We start from the raw sequence: 10,088 nt of genomic DNA on the forward strand, positions 1-10,088 counted from the left end.
GCCATTACCCCTCCTTATCATCGGCTTTGGACTGACTTGCGCTCTCATTGCCCCACCAAATGCTGCAAAATGAAAATGAAAATGAAATGAAAAAAAAAACAAAAACACTTACACGCAGATTGCATGTGGAACTTATGTATTGTAAACCATTGGCATCGAAAACTTTTATCAAAGGTGTTGAAATTATCATTACTAACCAGACAATTACAAACAAAAAAAAAAAAGAGTTATTAACAGATGTACGATTTTCATTTTGATTTTAGTCCATCGCGCAAAAGCAATGTCCTCTATCCCCTACGAGTTGCTAATCCCGTCCGGTTTGCTGACGATCAGTATCTATGCCTTGCGACGGTACAAAATCCAAAAGTGGGGTTGGGTCACGAATAGAAACTCCCTCAAAGGTAAACTCTTCATCATAACCGGAGCGAACACCGGTCTTGGTTATGAAACGACCAAGGCACTAACCGCCAGGCAAGCAACCACTATTATGGCATGTCGAAATCTGTCCAAGGCCAACGAAGCCATTGACAAGATTCGCCAAGAGACGAAGGAAGGTGAGTTGATACCGATGGAACTGGATTTGGCGTCGTTTCAATCGATTCGTAAGTTTGCCGCCCAGATTAAAGATAGGTATCCAGACTTCCACTGTCTGGTGAATAACGCTGGATTGGCCGCTCAGGAACCCGCGTTTACCCAAGAAGGGTTCGAGGTACACTTCGGCGTGAATCACCTAGGTCAGTTTCTTTTAGTGGACCTGCTAAAAGACAACTTGAAGAAGAACAATTCTCGAATCGTGGTCGTGTCCTCCAGGATGCACGAAATAGAAGCAAGCATAGACATAGGCAACCTAGGACGGTGGGTTGAGTATGACAGTCGGTTGAACCGATTGTACAATAACTCCAAGCTGATGAATTTCTACTACGCAAGAGAGCTGTACAAACGAGGGTTCAACGTGCACGTGCTATGCCCCGGCTTGTGCCACACAGACTTCTTTCGGAACTACGACCCCAAGTGGTACCATTATCTGCTGTTTTCTCCAATAGTGTGGCTGATGCTACGGTCGGCAGAACAGGTTCGATCAAGACGTACACTTACGAAATCGATGAGATCCGTTTAAAAGTATTCCTTTTCCACACAGGGAGCACAGAACATAATCTACTGTGCAACGGACAGTGTCACCGACGAGAAACGGAATCCCGTGACGGGTTATTTCGTGTCCAATGTGAAGATGCGGAAGTCGAAGTACCCCTTCGACGAGGAGATCTCCGTGCGGTTATGGAATGAAAGCGTAGAAGCGATTGAAGAAGCGAGCAGGAGTGGTTGATTGTTTTTTTTAATTGGTGTGTGGTGGATTGAGGATTCTAACGCATGGTCACTAAAACCGGAGGGACTTGGTGTTGGGATAGAGGACGTTGTGAGTGCGCGAATGGATTTAGGTGAACTGTAAAACATTTAAGTGTATGCTATTTGACTCTTGTTGAAGCTCTTTGATAATATTTGTACATAACTCAAATTGACATCTATTATTTTACCATTGATTGATTTTTTGAATTTCCCTGCTATTAGATAGATAAAAATACTCAAAACTTTTATCACAGACAAACAGACGTAACACTTCGAACATTTTACGGTTCACATCATAGTCACGGCAACATGTTCGCCCAATGCTAAAAGGACTGAGTTAGGCCGACCATTAACTAGATGGCGGTAGTGGGCAAACGTCAAACTCGAGCAAAAACGATGCGAGCGCCATGGATGGCCAGTTGGCGAACTATCAAATTTTTATATAGACCGTTTAATTGATGTACTATGGGAATCATCAGAGTGTTACGTCTGTTTGTCTGTGCTTTTATTACTACCTGATTTTACCTGTTGTAATACATATTATTTTCTGTATAAAGAAGTTCTTGTTAAACTACCTATTTACTATCTTATATGTGTCATTGCATTACTACTAGTAATTCTGCATTATAGAGATCTGCGGAGGGGACCATTGTAAGCCAATCGTGCAGAGAGAACTGTCAACTGTGAGCTAAATGAACATGCTTATCGTTCGTAGAAAGGCGTCGTTTAAACGGTATTGCAATCGGAACTAAATAAATTAAAATTATTTATTTTTAATATCGAAAAATTGACAGCATATATGTAGTTTAGTTAACGAAACTTTTGTTGCTGCACTTGTCGAAAAAACTTCCATTGCTGCTTCTTACTTCACTTCTGCCGACATGATTAGCACTTTTGCAATGAATTTCAGATTTTTTTAATTGCTGCGCCATTTTAACAAATTTTTGAAAAAAAATCTACCATAGTTAGAAAATGTAAATAAAACAACTTGAGCCACATCAAAGTCACGCACAAAGTTCGAACATCTAGCTTTATAGCAAGTGTTGGCAGCTGTTGTAAACAAAACAAACAGCGTTGCCGAATCGACATATGTAACTTCCGCTAATCTCTATGTAGAGGATTTCTAATTACTACTTCCAGTCCATGTAATTTTTGTATGAATACTGGTGGTGTTACGCTTCTTCCACTCAGATTGTTTTGCTGTTTTTTTTCTGATAATTACTATTCTTTACCATAATTTGTTAAACTATGCATTTTATATGCATGTAAAACCTTTACTAGTACTTTAGAGCTTTTACACAGACAAACAGACGTAACACTTCCGCAATTTCCATCGACCACGCTTTCAACGAACATTTTAAATTTTCATAGTTGTCGCTTTCACAACCAGAGGCGCGCGCATCGTTTTTCTATGCGTTTGACGTTTCACACTAGCGCCTTCTGTTGGCGATATTGCACAACACAGTGAGTCGTGCAACTTTTCCACCAGGTGATGGTAGTGCGAACTGGGTGATGGATTTCCATGAAAATCGTACAAGGTGTTACGTCTGTTTGTCTGTGGCTTTTAGTAGAACTTGTTACTTCAGACTCTAGTTTAATTTAAAAACACTTCACTAATACTTCACTTTTGCAAAAGAAAATAAAAAATGAATAACTCTTTTAAAGAAAAACTAGAAAGGACGAGCAAATTCCTTTTAATTCTACTACTGTGCTTATCTTCGGACAGATAGGCCTATTTGGTCTGTGACTTACAGACTTCTTCAGTGTCAAGTGCTCGACTGAAGAAAACCTCGCATTCGTTGTGGTATTTATACTAGGAGTGTATGTGTAGGTACGTGTGTGGGTAAAAGTGTAGGTACAAAATTGTAGGTACAAAATTGTAGGTACAAAATTGTAGGTACAGATTTGTAAAAAAGGGGGTGTATCTACCTGTTTGAAAACAGGGTGTCAATAAGATACGTAAAGCTAGGAAAATTCCTACCGATTTGGTAGGTAGTCAATTGGTGTTTGTTATTTTTTTTTTTTCCTGCCGATTTGGTAGGTAGTCAATTTGTGTATTGTGTAATGTTTTGTGTGTGTTAGGTAAAAATTTAAACAGCCACGCAGGCTTGTCCGCACTGAGCGCATGAAAATTCTGCTCTTTGGATTTACACCATCAAGCACATCATAAATTAGAAATCTTTTCATCTTATCAGATAGAAGGATGTTGAAATATTGTAAATGTCATTTCGAACTGTCAAAAAACCGCACCGCAGAGCCACACGGAGCGCGCAAAGAGATTTTCACCCGGGTGAAAACACTCTAGTGAATTTCACTTTGAACGGCCCGTGCGGCGCTGCGGTGCGGTTTTTTGACAGTTCGAAATGACATTTACAATATTTCAACATCCTTCTATCTGATAAGATGAAAAGATTTCTAATTCATTAAGTGCTTGATGGTGTAAATTCAAAGAGCAGAATTTTCATGCACTCAGTGCGGACAAGCCTGCAGCCACGTGTACCCATTGCCCTGATCCTTGTTAAGTAGTTTTTTATTGTTTTGTTTGTAAATTTCTAAACTTTCTGCAACATCAAGTTTCCATGGGTTTGTAATGTGTCGTAAGAGTTTAATATTTGAAGTATTCAAAAAATGTCCTTCATTGAAAATATGTTCAGCAACTTTAGATTTAAAATGATGAATGAGTCCCTTGTCTGTGTCTTTGTGTGCTTTTGATACTTCCGTTATGTGTTCTTTGAATCGTGTGTTGAGTGTGCGTTTTGTTTGTCCTATGTATATTTTGTCACAGTGATTACATGTTACTTTGTAAACACCAGATTTTGTTAAGTTGTCCAACGGGTCTTTCGTAGATCCTAAGAGAGTTTGAAGTTGGTTAGCTTTGCTTGTGAAAACTAATTCAAAACCAAACTTTCTGAGAATTGGTCGGAGTTTTTTGGTGTCATTGTTGTAGTTCACAGTTATCCGTTTAAGTGTAGGTTCTGTCCGTGTCAGTGTAGTCAAAGAACGTCTGTATTGTTGTTGTGTCTTTTTGTTGATGATCTGTTGTATTGTTTGTTTTGTGTAACCGTTCAACTGTGCTGTTTCGAAAATGTAATTAAGTTCTTTCGTTTTTCCTGTTTCACTAAGTGGAAGTGTCTGCATTCGGTGTATCATGTGATTGAAGGATGCAATTTTGTGTTGATGTGAGTGATATGATGAATTTGGAATAGTGCGTTGAGTGTGTGTCGGTTTTCTGTAAATTTCGAAGGAAAGTGTTGATTCTTGTTTTACGATGAGTATGTCCAAAAATGGTAGTTGGTTGTTCTGTTCAATTTCACAAGTGAATTCGATGTTTTTGTGTGCATTATTGATATTGTTCAAGATTTCAGGTAAAAGATGTTTCTTAACAATGCTAAACACGTCGTCAACGTATCTCCACCAGACTTCAGGAAGCTGTTTGTTGTTTTCTAAGCGTTTTTCCAAATTTGCCATAAAAATTTCACTTAAAAATGGAGAAAGTGGATTGCCCATGGGGGCACCATTAAGTTGTTTGTAGGTTTCATTTCTGAACGAAAAATAATTTTCTTCCATACAAAGTTTGGTTAATTTGATGTATGTACGAACTTTCTTAATCCAATCTGAATCTGAATCTTCATATTGGTTCAGAAGCCAATCTTCTAGTAGGTTAATGGCCTCTTTAACTGGAATGCTTGGAAATAGTGATTTAACGTCGAATGAAACTAAAATTTCATCGTCGTTAACGGATAAATTCTGTACTAGTTCTATGAATTGGTCGGAATTCTTGACAGATCTACTGTGAAATTTTTTAGGCATTCTTCAGTCGAGCACTTGACACTGAAGAAGTCTGTAAGTCACAGACGAAATAGGCCTATCTGTCCGAAGATAAGCACAGTAGTAGAATTAAAAGGAATTTGCTCGTCCTTTCTAGTTTTTCTTTAAAAGAGTTATTCATTTTTTATTTTCTTTTGCAAAAGTGAAGTATTAGTGAAGTGTTTTTAAATTAAACTAGAGTCTGATGTAAAACCTGTTATCCCAAACTTTGAAACCATGTATTACAGGTAATTGCATAAAATAAATGTACTAATTTAGGCATTTTTTTAGTTGTTTTCTTTTGTTGCACGCACCGTAGTTCTTTGGGGCCTGCGGAATCATGTATAAAAGAGTAATGGCTATATACAATCTTGCACATTAATACTGTCTTCGGCAAAGATCTTGAAAATGTACTCCTTTATCAGAAGAAAAAACATTACTATGGGGGCATCCATTTAGTACGTCACGCAAAATTTTGAAATTTTTGACCCCCCCCCCTTCGTACGGGTTTTTTCGTATACCTAATGCATTGCTTGTCACACTTTCCGGAACCCCCCTCCCCCCTCTGAGCGTAGCGTACTTAATGGATGCCCCCTATTCGAGTTCAAAGCTAAAGTGACGGTTTAGAACATTGTAAACACGAAGCATTCTGAATAAAAAACATGCAATAATTGCAGTGCTGTTGCATGCTACGCTGTTATACATATTTATATAATCTTCTTCCTAACATGCACCAGTTTTAGATTTCCCGGGATTTTCGAACTAGTATGGAGCTTACTTCTTCAAATCTATAATAGTAAAAGTAATTGTTTACACACACAAAAAAAAACTTGACAAAACCTTCTTCCAGAAATCTCTTGAAATTTCTAAAGCCTCTCCGAGACATTTTTACGATATTTCTGACAAACTAAATTACTCTGGATTTCAAAATTGAAGGTTCACACTTATAACGGTAGCTATTTTCGTTACACTGTACGACGTACATTATCAATTATATTCTCTGATCCAGTCTGAATATGTCGTTTCATTTTTCTTACGTGCATTTTATCGTATTGCTGTTTTTTACATGAACAATTATATTCATTTTTATACATATTTTGGAGTATCCTACGGCCGGCAATTTTTAGAGTTCATAACTGCAGTAACTTTCTATTTGACAGATATCTATCATTAGCGCTGGATTAACCTTACCACCATTTCAAACAATTTACCTACTCCTAACAATGTACATTAGACTGGGTCAACAAAGTCGATTTTTCGGAACAAAGCTTCTTCGATTCATTTTAGCGCCCAAAGTAACTGTGCAAAATTTGGGAGCGATTGGTGGCTTCACCGTATTCCGCATTGCGATTAAAATTTGTATGGAAATTAGTATGGGAAAACGTGCTTTTTTGCATTTTTCTCATAAATTGAAATTTTTCGTCTAAAACAATCAAACCAATGACGTTAAAGTATAGCCTAGGATATGCCAAAAAACTTTGCCGAAGAACGCAAAGTGATCCGACACTTGTGAAAAAAGCTATAACGTACAGATTGCCGGGTGGTGCTTAACATTTAACATGTAAAGGAATAACATCAATAATAAAATCTCAATTTTTGGCCTAAGTTACCAGGCGAATAACTTTTTTCACAGGCGTCGGATCACTTTGCGGTCTTCGGCAAAGTTTTTCAGCATATCCTAGGCTATACTTTAACGTTATTAGTTACATAGTATTGGGCAAAAAAATTCAACTTATGAGGAAAATGCAAAAAAGTACGTTTTCCCATACTAATTTCCATACAAATTTCAATCGCAATGCGGAATACGGGGACGCAACCAATCGCTCCCAAATTTTGCACAGTTGTTTTGGACGCTAATATAGATTGAAAAAGCTTTGTTCCGGGTTGATACGATCAAATTTAAAGTTTCTCCATACAACGTTGACCCACTCTAATGTACATACATATATCATAACTATGCACGCTATCAATATCTGCTTGAAATTTCTCGCTCAATTCCCAAAGTACCTTATTGTAACTGCCAAAAACACATTGTACCTACCATAGTTGTCGATTTCCCAAGTGAAAAGCAGTCAATAAACACCCTGTTTACCAAAAAATGTTTCAAACACTCTCTTCAGCCAATCGAGAACTGAAAGAACATGTCCACCTCACTGCTGTACCTTCTGATCCCGGTCGGGGTCGGCGCAGGTATCTATCTGATCCGAAAGCTACGTGAGCTCCAATGGGGCTGGGTGCGCAACAATTTCTCCCTTCGCGGCAAAGTCTACATCGTAACGGGCAGCAACACCGGATTGGGCTACGAAACGGCCAAAGCCCTGGTGGCCCGTCAGGCAACCGTTATTATGGCCTGCCGCAACATGGAGAAGGCAAGCCACGCCATCGCCAAGATCCGTCAGAAGACCAGCGAGGGCGAACTGATCCCGCTGGAACTAGATCTGGCGTCGTTTGAGTCCATTCATAAGTTTGCTGCCGAAATCAAGGCCAAATACCCGACGTTCGATTGCCTTATTAATAATGCCGGACTGGCCATGCAAACTCCGCAGTACACGAAGGAAAACTACGAAGTGCACTTTGGGGTGAACCATTTGGGACATTTTCTACTGGTGGATCTGCTGAAGGATAACATCAAGAACAACTCCGCTCGAGTTGTGGTCGTTTCGTCCAAGATGCATGAGAAAAACGCCAAGGTTGACTTCGAAAACCTGGGAAAATGGGTGGACCGTGCTCGAGGTGATCGCTTCAACAATCTGTACAACAACTCCAAGCTGATGAACTTCTACTTTGCCCGAGAACTATACAAGAAGGGATACGATGCTCATGTGTTGTGTCCGGGCTTGTGCCACACGGATTTCTTCAGAGATTACAATCCTAAGTGGTACCACTACGTCCTGTTTTCGCCAGTGGTTTGGCTGATGCTTCGATCCGCCAAGCAGGTACAATAATTATCTTGTTATCACAGAGAAATTGCAGATTTCTCTAGCATTCTTTCCGTTTTAGGGGGCTCAAAATATAATCCACTGCGCAACAGAAAATATCAACACCGCAGAGAAGAATCCGGCTACGGGATATTATATTGCCAACGTGAAACAGACAAAATCGAAGGTCGCATTTGATGATCTGGTTTCCGAGCGACTGTGGAAGGAGAGTGTACGCGAGATCAATGAACATAAAAAATAAAGTAGCGAAGAAAAGTACTCACTACATACTAGAATAAAAATACTTTGGTGTTGGGATGAAAGGGTTGATTCCTTCTAAATCTGATTTCTTAATACTCGTATAAGCGGTAATGCATCACAACTTGGACTGCGATATCGTATGATGCTTTGAACTGATATTTAGGAATATACTGATGATTTGTATAACGATCCGGTTTTTAAAACATTTATTTATGTGTAACTGAAAAAGAAAGCCCCTAATTTGATAACAACACCATAATCAAGATAAATATGAATCTAAAAAAATATCCCTGAGTCATAGAATGCTTAACCCGGGAGCGGTCGCGTCGTATACTGAGTACACGCACCATAAAAAATGCACGCATTTGGTACACAGCGTGAGCGCGGCGTCACTGCAGGTTGTCAAAGACGCGACTGTTCGAGGGTTAAATTTAAAAATTATTGCGGTTGATAGAACATACATACCTACATTGATAGAACAAACTGATTTCTAGCTTAAACTAACCTGATCCATTGTTTGATGATACAAATATTTTCATTTGTCGAAATTTTTGACAGAACAAACAGAGATTTGGTAGTTTCAACATAAAATAATTGATTGTTTTAAACAACTGCACATCTGCCACTACATACATACCTACGTACATAAGTTTGCTCAATATCGCATTTTAGATAAGACATAATCAACAATAGTACGCCACAATACATACTCGGTTTATGGCTGCCGCTCTCCATCCTCGGTCCCGCCCAATGTTCGCCAAGTCACGCTCCAACTGGTCCGCCTATCATGCTCTCTGCGCTCCACGCCTTCCTGTGCCAACCGTATCAGTCGCAAACACCAACTTTGCAGAGATGTTGTCCGGCATCCTTACAACATGCCCTGCCCATCGCCGAAAATCGTCCTTAGCACGCGTCGCTCGAAAGCTCCGAGTGCTTGCAGGTTCTCCTAGAGAATGGTCCATATTTCGTATCCTTAGAGAATCACCGGTCTTAGGCCGTTCGCAATGCTGTTTTATTTTGTATGGCGAGTTTTAAAAATTTTAAAACTCGCCATACAAAATAAAACAGCATTGCGAACGGTCTTATTAGCGTTTGTACATGGTGCACTTAGTGCGTAGGGGAATCTTCTTGAACCGCAGGCTCTTCTGTAGCCCGTAGTAGGCACGACTTCCACTGATGATGCGCCTTCGTATTTTACTGCTATCATTGTTGTCAGACGGCAGTAAGGATCCGAGGTACACGAATTCCTCCACCAACTCCAAGATGGTGGTTCGGTTCCGCCTGCCAGCTTCTTCTTCTTCTTTATGGCTCTACGTCCGCACTGGGACTTGGCCTGCCTTGCTTCACCTTAGTATTCGTAGTGCATTTCCACAGTTATTAATTGAAGGGGTTTCTTTGCCTGCCATTGCATGAATTTGTATATTGTGAGGCAAGTACAATGATACTCTATGCCCAGGGAGTCGAGAAAATTGCACCGACCGGAACGGGAATCGAACCAGCCGTCTTCGGATTGGCGATCCATAGCCCTATCCACTAGGCTAACTGGAGACCCCAGCATGTACTTTGTTTTGGACGCATTCACCAACAATCCGACTTTTGCTGCTTCGCGTTTCAGGCGGGTGTACAGTTCTGCCATCGTTCCAAATGTTCTGGCGGTAATGCCCATGTCGTCCGTAAAGCACACAAATTGATGTTTGAGGCGAACCAACCAAGGGTTGAAAACCTCATTAGTAAAGACAACAACAATAATAATAATAA

At 39.8% G+C, this 10,088-nt stretch overlaps 2 protein-coding genes across 2 annotated transcripts; both read left to right on the forward strand.

Annotated features, from left to right (window-relative positions):
• Positions 1-121: 121 nt before the first annotated feature.
• Positions 122-7,375, forward strand: LOC115253728 (retinol dehydrogenase 12). The gene is made up of 3 exons (XM_019675734.3): positions 122-1,072; positions 1,139-1,436; positions 7,272-7,375. The coding sequence occupies exons 1-2, from the start codon at positions 281-283 to the stop codon at positions 1,322-1,324; spliced, it is 978 nt and encodes a 325-aa protein (XP_019531279.3). The 5' UTR covers positions 122-280; the 3' UTR covers positions 1,325-1,436; positions 7,272-7,375.
• On the forward strand, positions 7,293-8,519 carry LOC115253648 (retinol dehydrogenase 12-like). The gene is made up of 2 exons (XM_029879826.2): positions 7,293-8,087; positions 8,152-8,519. Exons 1-2 carry the CDS (start codon positions 7,293-7,295, stop codon positions 8,329-8,331), a joined length of 975 nt encoding a protein of 324 aa, XP_029735686.1. The 3' UTR covers positions 8,332-8,519.
• The last annotated feature ends 1,569 nt before the right edge of the window (positions 8,520-10,088 follow it).

The sequence above is a fragment of the Aedes albopictus genome, chromosome 2 (genome assembly GCF_035046485.1).
Source record: "Aedes albopictus strain Foshan chromosome 2, AalbF5, whole genome shotgun sequence".
Taxonomy (NCBI): Eukaryota; Metazoa; Arthropoda; class Insecta; order Diptera; family Culicidae; genus Aedes; species Aedes albopictus.